Source organism: Chaetodon trifascialis, chromosome 3, assembly GCF_039877785.1.
Source record: "Chaetodon trifascialis isolate fChaTrf1 chromosome 3, fChaTrf1.hap1, whole genome shotgun sequence".
Lineage (NCBI taxonomy): Eukaryota > Metazoa > Chordata > Actinopteri > Chaetodontiformes > Chaetodontidae > Chaetodon > Chaetodon trifascialis.
Window position 1 is genome coordinate 26,062,414 of NC_092058.1, and position 20,670 is coordinate 26,083,083.

The 20,670-nt window shown below is 44.0% G+C and overlaps 1 protein-coding gene across 10 annotated transcripts in view; it reads left to right on the forward strand.

The window, feature by feature from the left end:
• Nucleotides 1-20,670, forward strand: part of magi1b (membrane associated guanylate kinase, WW and PDZ domain containing 1b) — a 128,977-nt gene that overhangs the window by 80,478 nt on the left and 27,829 nt on the right. For 7 of the 10 annotated variants that reach the window (XM_070958210.1, XM_070958215.1, XM_070958213.1 and 4 more), the window contains 9 exons: nucleotides 633-875; nucleotides 5,028-5,253; nucleotides 6,007-6,089; nucleotides 7,090-7,125; nucleotides 10,804-10,861; nucleotides 11,727-11,857; nucleotides 13,102-13,221; nucleotides 15,636-15,821; nucleotides 16,000-16,659. In XM_070958210.1, coding sequence (XP_070814311.1) covers nucleotides 633-875; nucleotides 5,028-5,253; nucleotides 6,007-6,089; nucleotides 7,090-7,125; nucleotides 10,804-10,861; nucleotides 11,727-11,857; nucleotides 13,102-13,221; nucleotides 15,636-15,821; nucleotides 16,000-16,659 — 1,743 coding nt within the window. The remainder of the gene's footprint in view (nucleotides 1-632; nucleotides 876-5,027; nucleotides 5,254-6,006; nucleotides 6,090-7,089; nucleotides 7,126-10,803; nucleotides 10,862-11,726; nucleotides 11,858-13,101; nucleotides 13,222-15,635; nucleotides 15,822-15,999; nucleotides 16,660-20,670) is intronic. The other 3 variants (XM_070958214.1, XM_070958220.1, XM_070958218.1) reach the window with 1 other exon arrangement.

Here is a 20,670-nt window from a genome sequence, read left to right on the forward strand (position 1 = left end):
TATCTTTTTACTTTTGCCACCTGGACTAGAATATTCTTTTTTTTTCATCACCTTTATTGTTTGGATGCTAGTGTCATTCTGTCTCATTAAAAAATTGGATTTATATTCCGGTCTTTAGATGGTAAAGTCTCCTTAGGTCTGCCCGGTCTAACTCTGGATGAAAATGACTTGGTTTGTGCAAGAAAAAATAAATAAATAATACATGTTTTGTTCTCTCCCCTTTGAAAGTGTCACTTAGCTGAAACATGGTTTGGGCACTGGAGAACAATTTGGCTACAAACTGCTTCACTAAATGTCTTCAGACAATATTACGTTCTAAGTTTGTCTGAGAAATAAAACCTTCATTAGTTTGTGGTCAGTTGAAACAAAGTTGTCTCTGTTGTGAACTTTATTTGAGGCAAATAAGAAATAGAACAACAACAACAAATTTAGCTCTGCTTCAGACATATTTCCCTCAGACCAAGCCAGCCTCTTTATTTGCATACAAAGGCTATAATTAAACCCCCTGCAATACACACACACACGCACACAAAACCCTTTGACCCCTCCTCTCTCACCCTCAGACTAAAATGCTCTTCTTTTCCCCGTCTTTTTTAATCCCACCCCTCCCTGCCTTCTTCTTTGTTGCCTAGGTAACTATTATGGGACGCCCAAGCCACCGGTGCAGCCCCCCGGTGGGAAAGTGATTAGAAGTAGCAGTAGCGGCGGTGATGCCCCACTGCCAGACGGGCTCAGCGGTAGCCTGCCGGGCTCGCAGCACTCCACTCCCCGACGCACCAAGTCCTACAATGACATGCACAATGCTGGAATAGGGCCTGGAGAGCAGCAGCAGGAGGACGACGAGGACCTCCCTGACATGAACAGTAGTTTTACAGGTATGTACAAGGGACAGGAGGTCGAGGAAGAGGGGGCGGGGGGGTAATGACAGGACAGACAGGACAGTGGAATAGATGCATGTTTTCACAGGTTTTAGCTAGTGCTTGAGTCAAAAGAGCCTCAATGAGAGCACAATTTATGCCTGGTTCAGACTACATTACAATTACATTACTTAAACGATTGTCACCATGTCAGGTTTAACCATCACAGTGCCAGAAACTTGTATTTCCCATGTTTTGGTCGGGTGACTGGCCAGACTACACACATGACCCCGATTGATCACGGCATGTCTCATTTCCCGATCAGGAGTTCAGATGTCATCGGAGAGGCGGGTGATGCTGTGGTCTTGTGTACCAAAAAAGAGAAAAGAAAGAGGAAACACTCAGGAACATGTCATTTAGCACGCTACATGAGTACATCGGGCTAAAATCGTGTAGTGTGACCCAGGCCTTAGACACTGTCAGACTTTACCAGTGGCTGTATGGAAGTATGGAAGAATAAAACCTTAAAACTGAGGATGTCAGTCATGAAATGAAGTGACCAGACATGTGGTTCAACATGATGTGAGGTCATGACAGTAGGAAGCAGAATCTTTATTGGAAGCAAATTGAAGTTTGCTCTCCTCAAACACTGAAATCCTCGAACATCCCTGGTAAAAATGGCATGTGTTGTTTTCTGTTTCAGATGTTTGAAAACCAGTGAGACCGTTTGATTAAATAGGAGTGAAGTAATTTGACTGGTAGACGACTCAGGAAACAATAACTGTTTCTGCCCCCGGCCATACTAAATTAGTGAACACATACAGCACACTAACCTCTGTGATGACTGGAACTGCTGATTTTTGGTGAGGTGTCTGATGTCAGATGGTAGTGATGATGATGATGATGATGATGATGATGATGATGATGATGATGATGATGATGATGATGATGATGATGACGATGATGATGATGGTGATGATGATGATGATGATGATGTCAGCTGGTTTTCCAGGTTTGGGTCAGAGTCTTTGCAGAGTCTTTGCAAGAGTCAGTTTTGAAAAGAGCTCATCGCAGTAATAGTTTGTTTCTTTGCAGCTCAGTGATTTTATGTTGTAGGTTGTCAGGACATCAGCTGATTCATCATCAAACAGTCTAACAAATATTATCAGTTCCTTTTGTTTACTTTCATCATTTTTCACATTTGAAAGCAGAGAGCTGAGACGCTGGCTGGAGCTCTGAGAGGTTCTTGGTTAATGTCCACCATGAAGGCCAAATCACACAGACACATGCTGACACTGAGTTTCCACATCAGGTTTTCCTTCATCTCTATGAATTATTCCAGACTAACTGACACTTTGGAACAATTTTACTTTGTCTGGCGCTTGCAGCACCACAGCAGCAACAAGGCTCTCCTTCACAAATTCTCCCTCTGAATGAGGTTTGAACTTCTTAGCCATTAGCCCACTCACCATGAAATGTGTCTGAATAACACTGTCTCTGTCAGAATGTGGTCATGTGAAAGCAGCTTGCTGAGCGTCCAAATTCTGCCAAAGAGTGTTAACTTTATCCAAACGCATTTGTCCTTGTAGCTCATCCAGTTTAGCATGTTTGTAGCTGCAATGACTCTTGAGATTAGCCTTTTTCATCGCTGTGAGCTCATCCACACAAACTAACTCAGACACAAACAAAAGAAAGATTGTGTCTCTGTTTCTCTTGGAAAGCATGACACATTAATAAATAGTTTGGAATACCCCTTTACTTAAATACCATTGAGTTTTTACATACAAAAATAAGCCAATTGTAGACATCACATCAGACTATTGTGTCTTGTGATGGGCATTTGTTCTCGTTTTGACTCCAAGGAAACAGCTATTTAATCTGAAAAATATTTGATAGATTACTTGATAATAAAAACTGCTAGTGTGAATGCACCCAAAACATAGTAAAGGGAGAAACTAATGACTTAAACCATGCAATAATGTAATGCAAAGTGAATGCTAAATCTCTGAAACACAGTTGATTTGCTTATGCTATCACTTTGAATAAGGCTTTGAAGTCTGTACTCACACTAGGCTACTAAACACACTTTTCTCTCGCTGTTTGGTTGAGCACAGATGTGCATTTTTTTCTGTTAAGCAGTTTCACAGTGTGAGTGGGGAAGTGAAATCCAATAACAAGCGGTCACTCAAGAAGCATTTGAAACGCATTCTGAAGCCAGGCATAGCTCCTCCAATCTGCAATGGATTTAGACAGAACTTTCAGTTATTTGGCCACAAAATGCCAGGCTGGAACAATTTCCCCTGGAATCAATAAAGTATATCTGATTCTGATTCTGAAGACTGGTACCGCACTCCAAACTAATTAAATTTAACATCTTCACACAGGCAACAGCCAAAATGAAGCGCCACACTCGACATTAATAAATACAGTGTGTGCAGGCTAGCTAGCATCACTTTTCCTGCAGGTTTTTCCTCATTCTCACCGTTTTGCCTGCAGTTAATTAACATCTGTCATGTGACCGGCTGCATGCCACTTATCGTTGGTTTGCTGTCATTTCTTTACACGACCTGTAGTAGTATGTTAGCTCCTTGTTTTACAGAACTTCCATCATGATTCACACTCTCCTCTAGCCAGCATGGACACCTTTAAAACAGTCAGACCTGAAGTCAGTGAGTACACAGGCAGTTGCTTGCAGAGCTGTCTTAAAAAGCAGCCTGAGGACACGCTGCGTTCTGTTTAGTTTGGAGTATAACACTTGAATACGATCCTGCTTTCTGCAGATCTGTTTGCAAGGAGAGAAAAAGAGAATCTTAGTTGCAGTGGATAGAGAGGGAGGGGATGCAAGCGGAGACAAGGTAGCAGGACGTTAAATAGAAAGAGGGAGTGGCTGGGAAGGGGTAAAGTGGGCCAGTCTGAAAAGGACTGGACAGAGAATGGAAGGGAATCAAGGCAGGATTGTATTTTGTGAAGGAGGATAAGCTCAGAAAATGAAGTAGGAGAAAGAGCACAAAGAAGGTGGATAGAGAGAGGCACAGAGATCACTTTGGTGTGGTGAGGGGCTGCAGAACACAAGAGCTTCTTTGATTGGTGAGTAAGTGGTCTCGGGGTTTGACTACAACTGCCTGTATCTATGCATCCAAAAATGTAAAACAGTGCCATCTGGCTGCAAGAAGAAGAGTGGAGGACTGAACAACATCCATTTTTGAGATGATTCTTGATGATATCATTAGTCCGTGGTAGGTAAAGTATGTTTGGGAATGACAGGGAGATTTTTTGGGAAGCACGATGCTGACGTCAGTGCTGTTTTTAATAGCTCTGTTAGTGATGATTGCGAATAATACTACACACCGCGCTCATTTTTTCATACCTCCTCTTGTGTGTTAGTAGGTCAGTCGGCATTGTAAGGAAGTTGACTCAGCGCTAAAGCTGTTTCCGCCATGTGTTTTCAGAAGGTGGGACCAAAAGTTGTTTATTTGCCATCTGTGATTGTGTGAGCTGTTAGGGTGCCAGCCGAGTGTGAGCGTGAGAATGAGATAACAGGAAGCTAGGTGATAGCACTTCAGAGGCCATGGTTCTAGGTGTGAACTGCCCACTCTGCAGTCTTAACTGAAGTATAGCTGGAAGAAGTAGTTCAGGATAAATGGATGTACAGTAGTGTAGCTGATTTTCATCCAAAAGTAGTGTGAAAAGCTTTGGAAGGCTCTTGGACTGAGGCAAGGGTCTCTAACAGCAAGATAAGACTTTGTAGAAACACTTGAACTGCTCTCATCTCGGAAGTATGTGGACTGGCAGAAGAAATGTGTAGTTGATGTGGACTCATGGACTCAACATGTTACAAAAAACAGTTGCAAGATAGAAATTGTTGACTGCTTCCATTTTCTCCCCTCATCCTCATAAATGGTTTTCTTCACATGTTACGGTCAATAACCCAGCTGAAACCTGCGCTGATGCTTTTAAATCAAATAAACTCATCTCAGCCTGGGTGATATATAGACAATGGGAGAAGTTGTTTTTCTGCAAAAAGCCATTTGCAGCTGACATTCCTGGTTGATCATGTATTGAGGCGCCTCTTGTGGCGCCTCAGTTGTTTTCACAGCTACCTTTTGTTCCTGAAAGTTTTTTCAGCATCCGTCAGTTAAAACTCAGCCATGTTTGCTTTAAATCCTCTAGGAGACTCTAGTGAATTAGACGAGATTCATCACTCGGTGCGCCCCTTTGCCCCCCGCCGGAGTGACCCACCCTACATTGGGACAACCCCCTCACCACCGGCCACCACGGAGAGCACTCAGCAGACACACTCTCACCTGAGCCATCCTCCCCCTGAGGACCCGCTGGGACCTCTGCCTGACAACTGGGAGATGGCCTACACCGAGAATGGAGAGGTCTACTTTATAGAGTAAGTAACTCAAGACTTACGTACACTCATAATGTTGTGTGTCAGTGTTCACTTTTTAGTGTGTGCTGCTTAAGCTTCACTGAAATGCCCTGAAAGTTCCAAAGAGGTGATTTTTTTTACACATTTATTTGCCTGTGTTTGTAGATTTGCATCTATGTATGTGGTTGAACGTTTAAGTCATTGTAATCGGACAGGCAGTGTTTCTCAGGCCGTCATAGGATTACTTTTAATTTATGGCTGCAAATCCATGTTTTTCCTGAATATGATAGATAACAAGATGATGGAGTATAAACCAAGATCACAGTTAATTTCTGCAGCCTGTGTCACACATGGAGCTCCTTTACTTTACGACATGTAGCTAAACTTGAATCAAAAATATGGGAAAATGACGTTTGCATGATAGAAAGTTGAGGAGAAAGTGGTTGGAGGTGAGCGCTTTGTTTTCTTTGGGCTCTTATTTTATGAACACACAGTTGTTATAAAAGGCAGCGATGTTCAGTCCTCTTGACTTTTGTAAAGATCATAAAGAGATCAGAATAACCTCTGACTCCAACATCCCTCGACAAAAAAAAAAAAGAGTTTTGTCACTCTAATTTGACTGGATAGCCCCTCATTTCATCTTGAAATGGTCACTATAATCTTTAAATCCTGTCAGCATCTCTGAAATCCTTCCTGCCATTCATCAGATGTGAGGCTGTAAGGATTATTTCTATCACCTCAAGTTAACTGTATTTGTGTGTATTTTCTGCTTAGCCACAACACAAAGACCACCTCCTGGATAGACCCTCGGTGCCTGGACAAGCCTCAGAAACCCCTGGAAGAATGTGAAGATGACGGTATGTACCTTTGAGATTGTGTGTACATGTGAAGTCCTCTCCTTTCAAACACAAACCCATTGTATGACACAAAGTATTGAACTGGTCTTCAGCCTTTGTCTGTGAAAATGGAGGTTTCTTCCAGGCTCTCTCCTCATTATTTAAGGACTATTAGAAAACCTCTTAATGAGTAAATTAAAGCTAAGTGGTGTTAGATCCTCTTCCGATAAGCTCATCCTTTATTTAGTTAAATTTACATCTAGTTTCAGAGTTTTGCTCAATCTGACAAAAAACATGGCTTAGAAATCACCACATACCTTCTTTCATCTCCTTATTTCACAATATTGTGTTGCTGTGAAATTCAAAGACGTTTATAGATGAGTGGTACTTCCCCCAGCAGCCCTTAGGTGTCAGTGTTGGGTCACAGAAAATGGCAGTGGGTGGCACTGCTCTGCTGTGCTTTCAGCTGTTTGTCAGAGCAAGATGCCCCGCAGCTTCAAAGAATTGACGGCATCATGCGCATCATCTCAAACAAGTGATGCCCTCCCCGACCTACACTGAGGCGTCCTGCCTGCTCACACACGTTTAACACAGAATTTCAACCACAAATAGGTACACAGAGGAATACGTAACATTTTCCTTATGAGGCCATGTTGAACTCATCTTTCTTTCAGTAATAATGCCAATAAACTTTATTTATGTTGCACATAAAGTGCATTACTTCTCACCAAATGAAATGTGAGAACAGTTGTCATGTTATTACTGGCTGATACAGCTTTAGGTTGGATAAAGTTCTTCCTCAACTCTGCTGCCGCAAACCACACACACAGATTCAGTGATTTGGGGAAAACATGCCTTGTGATTTTTCTGTACACGGATAACTTTGATTAACTCCTGCCACCCAGTGGCCAGATGTGGTGGAGTGATTCACAGATGTGCACCTTTTCCCTCTCTGCCCCTCCCCTTCTAATTCCCTCCAACAATGATCCTGTGCTGCCGTGCGGTCCGTCCTGCTGAGCAGAAGGGGTACATACAGAGGAACTGGACAATGACCTAGGTAGGCTCTTCTCTCATTTTTTATATCATGCTGTTGCTACACACACCTGTAATCATCCCACCGCCAGCGTCACCTTGGTTTCACACACATCTGATTCACTGTGCAATTCAGAAAGTTTCAGATGAATTTCTAACATTTGAAAATGGGTTAGTGAAGATAATAGAGTCACAACAGTTAATAGTACACATCTACATAATCACATGCACACCACCACCACCACCAGTGGTTCATACAGAGTCATTTGACAGTTGGTGATAGATGACTGTGACAGTGAGTCTAATCATCATGAAATGAGACATTGTGCCACGCTGACTGAGATCTGACCTTTTCCGAGCCTTCCCTCAGTATGTAGCTTTCATTTAGAACAAACACACACTGGATGTGATCAGAAAACTGGCCTTGAACACATCTGTGAACTTACCCACCTGCCACCAGCCAGCCACACACACACATTTACACACAAAACGCTTTTACATCAGCAGATTGTCATTTCATACATAAGAGACGAGGGCTGATCCGAGGAAGATTGTGATAATGATGATTTCCTAATGGGTGTCTGTCTGAGCCAGACAGCAACAGGCCTTTTTCCCTGCAGCCTATCAACACACTAACTAGCCTATCAGACACAGCCGCGCGGCCACTTGTGCAGGATAAATGGTGTCTGGAGATGGTGTCCTGCACCGATATGTACGAGTAATGAATGTCATTCCATCAGGAGATTAATGATTAATGATTGCCGTATCCCTTTATTATTAACATGATCTGACCTGAAAGTACATTGAAACACACAGAACAATAAGTAGATAAATACACACATTTCCTATTCTCTTGTCTTTTTATAGAATTAGGAAGAAGAACGCTGAATGCATATTGAGTGAAAGAATGAAACTTCCCAGAAAAGCAGCAGGAAAGCTTCATTAGCTTGATTTGTAATCACCTCCAGTTTTGTAAAATGGGATTAGAAAGGTTTTCATTTGCTCCAGAGACAGAGACTAGTTCAAGAACCCTACTTAAGAAATGACTCTGTTTTTTCATTATCTGCTAAAGCAGTCAGTATTTTTTATATTAATGTTCAGCCAAATGACTATCTGTAATGTGAAGAGGTCACCCACCTAGACTCTTCAAACTCTTAGTTTGCAGCAGCCATTCAGCGTTTTTTCAGCAAACAGCAATAAAAACAGTACAAAGCGAAAAACGTCACATGCAAAAAAAGTTGACCACACACTGTGAAGGTGACCGCACGGTCTGCAGGGCCTCAGGCTCTTTAGCAGCTGCCATGTTTAAGCATCTGAAAGAGCTGTCGTGTTGTAATCGTCAGATCAGACAGGCCCCGTGTCCGTTAGAAAGCCCTCGACTGGACAGACATGCTGAATAGTTATCGATCAGCACAATCCAAGACAGGTGGGCAAAGAGACGGAATTAACTTCAGTCCTCTGAGGAGGAGCAGACTCAAGTGTTTCATGAACGCTGGCGCACACACACACACACACACACACACACTCAGTGACTCTGTGTCATACATGTTTACTCAAGAGAAATCAATCACAGCTCTGAATCAAGAGAATGAGATGCAAACAGTTAAACATACAATTCATCATGCTTGACTCTCCCTTGAATTCACAATATGTTCTGGAGGGTGGGATGTGGGCAGAGGGACAAGGGTGAGAGGGAAATGCTGCTTAACGAGTTCCAGGCTTCTCTCTCTTTGTCTTCCTCATTTGCCTTTCCACTCACTGAAATGTATACCATATTGTTCAGATGGTTGCAGTAGCAAATGTCCTCTCTCTCTCTCTCTCTCTCTCTCTCTCTCTCTCTCTCTCTCTCTCTCTCTCTCTCTCTCTCTCTCTCTCTCTCTCTCTCTCTCTCTCTCTCTCTCTCTCTCTCTCTCTCTCTCTCTCACACACACACACACACACACACACACACACACACACACACACACACACACACAGGTGCTCCTCCAGGAGCAGAACTAGCGCAGTGTGAAATCAAGTGGGTGATTAAAATTTTGCGTGAGGCGAGGCGGGACTGCATTCCATTTAGCGTTCCAGTTGAAAACATCTGAATGATGATTCACCATTCCTGCTTTGTGGGTTCACCCTGTACCGCAACACTATAGCTGTAACCTTGCATTCCCTTTTTAGCCTTTTCGTGCGAGTTGCATTTAGAAGGTGCAGAAAATATGGAATAATAGTAACTGTATGAGACTGACAAATCTGATTTCACATTTGTCCGTGGTTGCTTTGAGTTGCTTTGCAGTTTTGCTCACAAGCCATGGCAACCTGGCCTGACAACTTTAATCTGTGCTCTGTGTGTGTGTGTGTGTGTGTGTGTGTGTGTGTGTGTGTGTGTGTGTGTGTGTGTGTGTGTGTGTGTGTGTGTGTGTGTGATGCACAGACAATTTAAACATCCCCATCTGGCTTGTTTTATTTTCATCTGCCGCTGACTCCACTCCAACCAAGGGCTCTCCTCGTTAGAAAGCAGAGGGAGGCTCTCCAAGTTGAATGATTGTAATTACCATCTACTTCCACACAGGGCAAGGCTTAATTGGCTGAGGGTAATATGTAAAACTGATACATCACAAGAGAGGACTATTGGACAATTTGTGTTTGTAGCCAATTAGAAGCCTCTGACATTTTCTATGTGGACGCCAGCCAATAATCATCGCTGCTGTAATCAGACGACAGAACTGAATGAGATGGCTCCAATGGTGATAATGACATCACTCTCTGGCAAACACTGTAAAAATACAGCATGTTGGCACCATTGAGCAATTACGCACTGCTGAAGTGGGCCCAGTCATATTCACATCTTTCCCTAATCGTTGTTGATTACGATGAATATCACTTTCTCTCCCTGCAAAAGTCTGTAGAAGTGTCTGTGCAGGCGTGCTGGCATCACTGTGAAAAAACAGCTGTTTTCAGTGGCACCTCCCTGAATAAAGCAGCTTATCAAGTCAAGTCAAGGATGCAGCACAGGTGAAGTGAGGTCTGCAGTATATTCACACATGAGCAGGGTGACTTATGTAAAACACGGAGGACACAAACACTCGCAGACAATAGGTGACACTACCAAGGACAGGCATCGTCTCACTAATACAGACAACAAATTGATGAGAAGCGTGCTTCTCTGCTGTGTTCGCTGGACTGCTGTGGTATGAGGGGAAGAACAGGAGTGTGTCATTATGCAAACACAAGAAATCGTTCAATCATTTTCTCACTTTCCCTCCATATTGTTTTCATACAATAGTTTCAAAGCCTGGATCGCTCCTCCTCCTCCCCTTTACTTGTCTTTCCCTCCTGCTTTCTGTGCTCCCTGCCTTTCCTCTCTCTGACCCCTTCGCCACTCCTTTCTCCAACCGCATTTCATCTCTCCATCCCTCCATTCATCCACCCATCTCTGCCCAGGGGGGTCTTGCTCTGTTCTTATCTGATGTGTGGAAATGTCAGCCATGTGAGGGGACAGGGACGGGGCAGCCAGACAGCCTGTGAATCTGTTGAGTCACTCTAGCCCTGGAGACTGACTGACAGGCAGACACAATGTGAGGCAAAAGGTCTCTACTGGGCTTGCCTTTAATGGCTCAATACGTGCCCCCCCCCCACCCCCACAGCAACTTCACAGCCTTGAGTTTTCCTCGCTTCCTCTCTCTCACTCTCATTTTTTCCTTTTTTTTTTCAGAACTTCCACCAGGATGGGAGAAAATAGATGATCCAGTCTATGGGGTCTACTATGTTGAGTAAGTGAGCGGGAGCAGTATGGAAATGCACCCAGCACCACACAAGGGGCACAGGCTGACGCTGCACACACACACGCATGCAGAAAGAAAGAAGAAATTGCCTGCTTGATTTTTCTTCCTGCACATAAATCGAAGCGCTTTCATACATTTCCATTCAAACAAAAGGAACTCTTGACCCCACTGTAAATAGGAGAAACTCTCGTTTATGTACAGCTCTGCCACCAGATTTCACTTCAGCTATTTTGGTCTTTTGTGTACTGGAAAATGTAGGCCATTTTGTTTGTGTCATTATCATTTGGGAAAACATGCAGCGAGTGTTTGTGTCTGTGTGTACATGTGTGCATCTCATCTTGTGTGAAGCTCCTGGGCATCAGCATTAATACGAATATGTTTCATGCGTTTCTGATGTTGTTCAAAGCAGCACCTGGGGGCTGAAGGCTGTGGCATTTCTATTTTTTTTTCCTCTTTGTCTCTGCTTCTAATATATTTTTTTTCCTAATAGACATTCACCATTTCCTTCATTTGTTGTATAATGTGGTGCTTTCAGGTGTAATTTCTCGGTGCTGGTAGGTTTGTAGGAAACCTTCCAGGGTTGGTGTGTGATGTGAAAGATGTTTGTAGTGTCTGTGAAATAAGCTATCATCAAAATGGGATTTATGCAAATGTTTGTGGGCGCAATTGTGTCACGCATGTCTCAGAGAGGGACTGCATGCGTATTGTACTGCTGAGTATTAGTCAAAGCTTATTGCATCTCTCCCCTCCCTTTCTATCTTTCTCTTCTTTCTGGCCCCCCCCCATTCCTCCTGTCCTTCATTTCATATTCCTCAACTTATATCCACGCATCCCTTTTTCCACCATCCTAAAGTCATATCAACAGGAAGACCCAGTATGAGAATCCAGTGTTGGAGGCTAAGAGGCGCAGGCAGCTAGAGCAGCAGCCTCAGCAGCCTCAGCCCCAGAGCCAGCAGCCACCTGAAGGTGAGCGCTACATCCGAGGTTCGTTCACAAGCCCCCACCAAGGGCGTCATTTCCTTTCTTTCTATTCATGTGTGTGACAGAGTTGTTTGCGTATGTCTCTCTATGTGTGTGTGAGATTGTGTCTTTCTAACAATAATTGCGACAGTACTTGATGTTGCCTGCTATTGCCTTATGATTTGCTAAGTGCCCTTCCATAAAGGCATAACTATTATTTGCGGCTGTGCCATTCAGCCTTTTGAAGTTAATTTCTGTTTTCTGTGTTGCTTTTGCATACTTATTTGTGGTAATATCTTGAAAGGTTTTTCTCTTAGCTGAGGACAGGTAAGTTTGGCTTCAACTGAAAATGATCTGCCTGCCAAAGAGAGTCATTTAATAAAGCACTAAGTGCTACCAGTCATAACAGTGATAATGTAGCTGGCACAGCTTCCAAAACTCAACCGACTGGCAACCTTAGGCTGCTCCTGCTTCCTTTCTTAAGTCTTGTGTATTCACAGGACGCCCCGCAGAGAGATTAATTGTAAAGGCAAGCCGGCCCACATGGGAACTCTCCTATCACGCTCTACCTTCTGCTCATTCAGCAGAAATCATTCGCATCCACTCGATTACCTGCTGGCTTTTCCCCTGTCTGAAAGCTCAATCTCCCTTCAAAAAAACTCAATACCTTCAAGCGGGGTTTTTACCCATTTTTTCACCTCTGAATTGATTCTATCACCCTGTTAAGAATATTAATGAAGGCTGTAGTCTGATCGGTGCCGTGATGCTGTAACAAGGTGATTAATCAAAGATGGTAGCCATTACGAAGAAATGGGTCGCTTCAGTTTCACACAGCTTCATTTGTATTTAATAGGTGAGATTTAAAATGGTGCTAAAAGCTCGATGAAGTTTGTGTGACCTGTTTAACCCAAATTTACATGTTATCTTAGTGTTGCTCAGTGGGGAGCTGTGAAACTGTAATGTAGGTTTCACACCATATCTTTGTAGTTGAGCCACTTCCATTCACGTGTTGCTCTGTGGGGAGGTTTTGTAGCCGAATATCAGGCAGTCACCACACCAGGAAATGTCAAATTTTCACAGAGAATTTTCAGACCTATTCCTTCTTAAGTTCCTTTGGCTTCATAGAAAGCCAAATGGCTTTTTCCCAAACACACAGCACAGTAGGCCATGTTGTCCCAGAGCCCTTGGCCCCAGTTTCTTCCGCAAGTAGGGCAGCTGTGCACCTGTTTAGACCCCATCTAGAGAATATGTGCCTCTTGCTGTTGCAGAATGGATCGAGGACTCTGCGTTGGCAGGGGCCCCGCTGGCCAGCTATGCTGCCAACCACCAGGAGACCTACAGGGACCCTCAGACAGGACCACCAGTGCCCAACGCAATGGGACAAAAGCGTAAGTTGCCACCTCTTACAAAAGTAAGATCTGAAACTCCATGAAAAAATGATCACTCATTACTCCTCTGTCTCTTGGCTGTGTTACCCAGAGCGACTTATTACGAGTTAAACCAAATTCAGATTGTGCAGTCTAGTTTGTTTTCCTGAGCCGGCGCCTCAGGGCATGTTTGTGTTTTCATGATGGAGGACCAGTTATGAATTGACACTATAAAGCTGCTCTCTGTTTAAGTTTCATCATATATTCTTAATAAATAAAACAAAATTGAACTCATTTGTTATGTACAGTAGATCATGTTTTTCCAGGAGAGCACTTGCGGCAGTGTTTCTCTTTTCTTCAGCTAAATACGACTCTTCAAGTTCAGGTTTACTGCATACATGTGCTCCTCTGTGTTTACTGTGGCCACATGTTGCTTTACATCGGACCCTCTGTTATGTTGTTCCCTTTTCTGGATCAAATAATGGCCTGATTTCACCCACCATTTAGCGATACACACACCCACAGACACAGTGTCTAGCCGTGACTGTGTGTTTCCTCCTGGCTGCCAGCTCCTTTTATACCAGCCTCCCACTAGCAGCTTGTCTAATTAGCACAGCCATGGCGGAGAATTAACTGCCTCACCCCGTCTTTCCCTCTCACTCTCCCTTGCTGCTCTGTTGGCCATCTTTTCCTTTTTCCTTCATCGATCCCTTTATTTTATGGCCCACGTTCGCCATGTTGCTGGCTTTTGTCTCGTCTCCTGCCACTCTCCACTCTGGTCCGGTTGTAGGATTCTGTCCATCATTCTGTCTTTCTGTCTCGCTTTCTGACTTTGCTGTTCTGTTTTGACATTCCTCTTTATCTAACTACCTACTTTCATGTTTTTTTCCTGCTTCCTGGTCTGTTCTTACATCTCTGGATCCCTTGTGGATAAAGCCACCATCTACGTTCACAATTTTGTTACGTTTCTCCAGTGTTGAAGAATGCTATTCTGAGGGATTGTGCGCACGCACACACACACACACACACACACACACACACACACACACACACACAGAAAAACACCACAAACACAAGGACATCACCTGAATCCAAGGATAATGCATTTTTCATTGAATGTATAAGATGCAGCACTAGCGTAACATAGCGCAGCCATGAAGCACACATTCCTCTGTGGACCCCCCCCCCCCTTAATGTACACTCTGCATCTCCTTCTCCTTGTTTGCTTTCATTCTTTCCTTCACCTCTGCCAACATATCTTTATGCATTTGTGTAAAGTAATTTGTGTGCAGGAATTTTCTGTAGTATTTGCCTCACATTGTGTCTATTAATAGACAACGTGTTCATCTATTGATATCTGTTACTCCCATTCTCTACAGTGAAGCCGGTGGATGAATACCTCAGTCAGTTTTTGTTTTTTTTTTTGTATTTAGACTGATTCCATCTTACATCTTTCTTCAGTTTATCCTAATGCCACATAATGAGATAGAGAAAGTAAGAAGTAAAAGGATGACTGGGTAATTGGGTTCAGATTGCAGTGTTTGAGCACTTCTCTTGACTTACGACTACTGCGAAATGTGTTTCCGTGTTAATTAAACTCTCACAGCCGATGCTGAATGATAGAGAAGATGTCTTGCTGGCGTTCTCCAAGAAGAAACCTCTCTCATGCAAATGCTTTTGTCATGTAACCCTCTTGGATTGAGGATGTCACATTTGATTTCATTACTCAAAAATCTGGTGCCTCTCTGTAAATAGAAAGCCACCATTAAATGTGAAAGATACACTGCACACGAGGCAGTCAAAACGCTGAAATAGTGTAATTCAGCATGCTCCATGTCGACTTAAAAAACTATGTATGTCCTTTTTGATGTTTTAACTGCCTGGTGTGCATGCTGTTTGAGATTGTGTTTTGCCTTTGACTCCATGCACTTTTAACAGGTAATCAATATAGCCTTAGTCAGCACAAGTACAGGATCAGTATAAGATGCTTTACAAGAATCATACCACACATAATGAAATCAAACACAGTGGCCAGATACTGCCCATAGACTCACCTTCAATCCCAGGCAGTGGGTAGCAGAGAGCAGCAGTGGCTGATGCCTGGAGGAGGTTTGGATTGATTGGAACTCTATACTTGTCCTTCCAATTCCCTTTTAACGTAATTAATCTATTTATTATAATCAGCCTGTTTTGATTCAGTCATTGGACCAGAACACACACACACACACACACTGCCATTATGCTAATTTTAAGTGGTTGCACTGATCACTAAGAGTAAAGGTTAGTTGTGTGTTTAGATTAATGTAAAGTGTTAATGTCTTTAAAGAGAGCCCTTTTCATGCCAGTGAGCATTTTACTGAAGTCCAGAATCAGTGTATCACCAGAAAAAGAACCTAAAACTGCTGAAAAACTGAATTATCTGTTTGTGTGTTCAGGGGGGAAGCCTTTCTTCACCCGTAACCGATCCGAGCTGAAGGGGACCTTCATCAACACCAAGCTGAAAAAGAGTCGTCGGGGCTTCGGTTTCACTGTTGTGGGAGGCGACGAGCCAGATGAGTTCCTGCAGATCAAGAGCCTGGTCCTGGATGGACCCGCTGCCCTCGATGGCAAAATGGAGACAGGTTGGTGAACTAAATGTATCGAAGTTTACAAAGAAGGAACACTACTTCTGAATATTGCTTTCGTTTGATCTTCAGAATACTGATTGTATTTAAGCAGTTTGTAAGTAAGGGGGCTAAAACTTTGCTTTGACACATTCCTTATATACAAACTAACCTTTCCCTCTTCTCCACCTCTAAGGTGATGTGATCGTGAGTGTCAACGACACGTGTGTGCTAGGCTACACCCATGCGCAAGTTGTGAAGATCTTCCAGTCCATCCCAATTGGCTCCATGGTCAACTTGGAGCTGTGCCGTGGCTACCCATTGCCCTTTGACCCCGATGACCCCAACACCAGCCTGGTTACCTCAGTGGCCATTCTCGACAACAAAGAGCCCATCATTGTCAACGGCCAGGAGGCCTCCAACAGCTATGACTCGCCGTCCAGCCATGGCAGTCAGAACAACAACAACGGCTCGACCAACGGCGGGGCACCCCTCAACGGCCTCCCCAGACCCCACAGCCCCTCGGCAGAGGTGGCCTCTGACACCTCTTCCCAGCACGGCTACCCCAGTGACGTGGTCACCCTGGCCTCATCCATCGCAACGCAACCCGAGCTCATTACTGTACACATGGAGAAAGGAGACAAGGGCTTCGGCTTCACCATCGCCGACAGTCCTGGAGGCGGTGGCCAGAGAGTGAAGCAGATTGTAGACTACCCACGCTGCCGCGGCCTCAAGGAGGGCGACATCATCGTGGAGGTGAACAAGAGAAACGTGCAGAGCATGTCTCACAACCAGGTGGTCGACCTGCTCAGCAAGTGTCCCAAAGGCAGCGAGGTCACCATGCTGGTGCAGAGAGGTGAGTGGAGGCTGATCCCTCCTTATGTACACCTACTGTCTAGCTGAATTTGCCATTCATATTGTAACTGATGAGAGCAGATGGAGGTGAGGAAGATGGAGCAAGCAGGTGTCAAGTTTTATGGTGGTTTCTGATTTATGTGCCCATATGTTGAAGTACTGTAAAGCACAACAAACCCTTCCCATGAATCAGCTTGATACTGTGGACATAAAATAAAAGGCTCCCGCCTTACAGGCTATTTGAGCTCACAGACAGCTCTTTTATTGACACACATACTTATTTATTAATGTAAATAGAGGTTGGAAGCAAAAAAAAAAGGAAATCACAAAGAAGATTTGATAGATGGATAATTATGGTATGGTAGGAGGGAAGGAGCCGCAGAGGAAGTTCAAATAGCATCTGAGGAAGAGAGCGTGGGGTGGTTATACTGAGCAGCACTGGCAGTCAGAACATTATAGCTGTCTTGAAATGGAAAAGAGGCAGAGAGAAGGAAAAGTAAAAAAGGGAGGTTGGAGAACTGTGAAAAGAGGGAAAACACAGGAGAGAAACTCAGCTCGGTGTGTTTCCCCTCACTTTTCCTGTCCGTCTCATACTCAGCTTCTCTCTCTGCCCAGGTTCTGATCCACCCCCCCCGTTTCTGTCAGCTGTTTGTGTTGGCACATGTCTACTTTATTTTAGGTTATTTTAGTGTACTCCCATGTCAAAGTTGGTTGCTTTAAAGATGCCACCAGTTGTGCTCATGTGCCTTTTATCCACCCACATGGCTATCTGGCTTGATGGGAGCTGAAGTCTGTGACATTTTATACTGTTAACATACATTATCAGTGTTAGTTGGTCAGTGTCAGTGCTGCAAAGACAGTGTACCAGCATGTGAATGCTGCTTTTTAGTGTGCACCACTCAGCTTTTGTCATGGTTTTTGATTGAAAATCACTGTCGCACAGAAGCACTAAATGGAAACAAAGCAACTGTGAATGGAGAATAAAACTGAAATGATTGAATTTCGGTATTTTCCCTCCAATCCCCCTCAGACTCGCAGACCTCCAGAGCTCTAAACGCACTGTGTGATACAAGTAATTGGACTATTTTCTCTGTCAGACTGTCCATAGCTTGCTTTTGGGGCTTATTAATTCAAGTAACTAAAAGGTTTTTGTGTGTGTGCACACAGAGTTTATCTCCTCTATAGGGTTAAGTGCTCAGAACTGTCAAGGGAAATTGGTCAGATGAATGGCGGCCAAGTCGCATTGTAGTCTCACATTGAGTCCCTGTCTTTCTTTCTGTCTTTTTATCTACATGTGTGACTCCGTCTCAATTTGTATCTCTGTCTCTTTCTCCTTGTTGTCACACTCTCTCTTTGTCTCGCTGCTTGACACACACCCACACTCCAAACACACACAGACCAATTGTTCCACTCCCTCTCACTGACTTTTTGCTAATGAATAGCATTTCTTCATCATGCTACTGTACACTGTCCCATAAAGTGATACAGCTTCATCATGGGCAGGGGCCTAATGGGCTGTTAGTAATACAGAAGGCCGTTTAGCTAGGCTTGTGTAAACAAAGTGACTGGCTTTGGTAGCCACAGGCAGACAGATATGACTGTGAGAGACAGAATGGCACTGAGCTAACAGACAACGGTATGGATGATGATAAGGCCTATGAAGCATTTTAATTGAACCAGCATTACTACCGCTTTTATCCTACTTAGGGTTTGGAAAGAAGGATGATGTCAACAGAGAAACACACAAACACAGGAAGGCTATAATACACTACATATTAAAGCCACTTTAATATATAGTGTATTATAGCCAGAGCTGCCTTTCTGGTACTCCATGCAGATTATTAGAGTCTGCTCGCTGCATTTCACCCATTTGAACGTTTAAGTACCAAATGCTGGTTACTGTGTGCTTAACAAAGAAGCTCTCTGATGACGAGCCACTAACATCACAACACAGCCTGTAATTAGTGAGCCAAAGTACAGATTGGACCAGTGCAGTGTGTCAACTTCTTTCCTTCAATAGGGATGAGTATCAAATCTCCATCTTTTTATTTTAGGTACCAGCTGAAACGCGTTGCACTGAGTAGCGCTGAGTATCAAAAGCTGTCAAGTCCTAAACCCTGGCTCTGAATCCCTCACTTTCTTCCCTCACATGTTTTATCCTGTCAGCAGTGTAATGTTGAATGATGAATTTGTTTACATCATGTGTTATTATACATCAACACCCCACCCACACTGAATTATTCACGTCATACATGTTGCCAATACACACACAGTCACACTCATGAGAATATAAACCAAGGTTCTCGACACGGTACTTTAATTACTCTCCCACTCTTAGTCTCTTCACAGCTTTCACACTCCGGCTCACTCTACCAGTAGCAGCGAGGCACGCTGGCCTCTAATTGGGGTCCTGATGTCAGCTTTGCTTATCATACACATACGTCTCTCTTGTGCTCTCTTTCACTCTCACTCTCCTTCCATCCTTCAAGAATCTCTCATACCATGAGCAAACACCGATTGTGCATGCGTGCACACCCACACACACACACACACACACACACACACACACACACACACACAGTCAGCTTCAGTGTCAAACATAAGGACTGCATCCAATTATAGATTTGCAGCAGAAAGACCCTGGTACGGTCTTAATTGGTGGAGATCCACCCCTCCTCCAACCATCTATCCCCCTTTTCTGCTTCTATTCCCCCACTGCCAGTATGTAGATTCACACCCGCTCGCCCACATGAAGATTGGAGCCAATCCCTGAGGAGCGCCCTCGTTAAGGCAGCTGGGCGCTACAGTGTCCCCCCTCAGCCTTCTCTCCACCGCCTTTCTCACAGTGTGTGAGCATGTGCGCGAGTCATATTGCGTGAAATTGTGAATGTGTGTTTCCATCCCACACCAGCCACAGTGTGCTGAATGTTTGATGCAATCTCAGTGTGAAAACCTGGCAGTGTGAAGCTCATTTGATGGATTTGCTTTCACCAGTCTGAGCAAGCTACATTATCTTTGAATAATCTTTGTGACCCCTTTGGTCCAGTGAAGAGGGAGAACCACCCACAGGTCAGTGTGTCAGGTTAGAGCAGTGTTTTGTAGGTTAAGCGCATGAAACACAGGTTTTAGAGACATTTTGGATTCTTGAAACGTACTGCCTGTAAGCACACAGGCATGATTTATTACTTCAATCAGGTCTGTGTTTTGCGATACAACGTTCTTTCATTTGTCTAATTACACTGCTCTAATGTGCTCATTTTCCCCCGTCTGTCTTCTGCTGCCCCCACTGATGCTCTGACATAACTCATTTTGGCCCCCGATTGTCTTGCTGTACCGTGGCGTTAATTTCCTCTGCCGTGTTCCCTTTAAAAAGGTGTAAATGTTACAGGGTCTGTAGAGATGCATACACCTGCTGTACAGCCTTTTGTCAGTGAAAACTCATTTGGGTGTAGCGTTTGTGGAACACAGCCTCTGAATAGCCCAGCAGCTCCTGTCATTAGTCAGCCATAGAAAAATAAAGCTCGTTTGTCTCACATGGATGTAGAGTCGTGTTCTACTCAATTTTTCTTTTTCTTTCTTTTTTTTTTACCTGTTGGCAGCAGGTGCTGCAATGAACGCAGGGTAATTTGTGCTTGGCTGCAGCAACAGCTTGTAGCCATTTGCAGGAAATAGAAGGAAAGATAGCTGCAGTGGGTGAAGGGAGAGGAAGAGAGCTGTAGATGGAAGGATGTCAGAGGATCAGAGAGGTGATAAAAGAGCGGCGCAGAAACCCCCATGATGCTCTGCTCTGCTCTCTCTCTCTCTCTCTCTCTCTCTCTCTCTCTCTCTCTCTCTCTCTCTCTCTCTCTCTCTCTCTCTCTCACACACACTCTCTCTCACTCTTTCACTCTCTCACTCTTTGCCTTTCTCCCCCCACTTCATGAGTCATCAATCAACGGTGACACATTAGTCGCTGCTGGGCAATCAGGCCTCACACTCCTCTCAGAATGAGAGATGGACCTTTTCTTTCCTC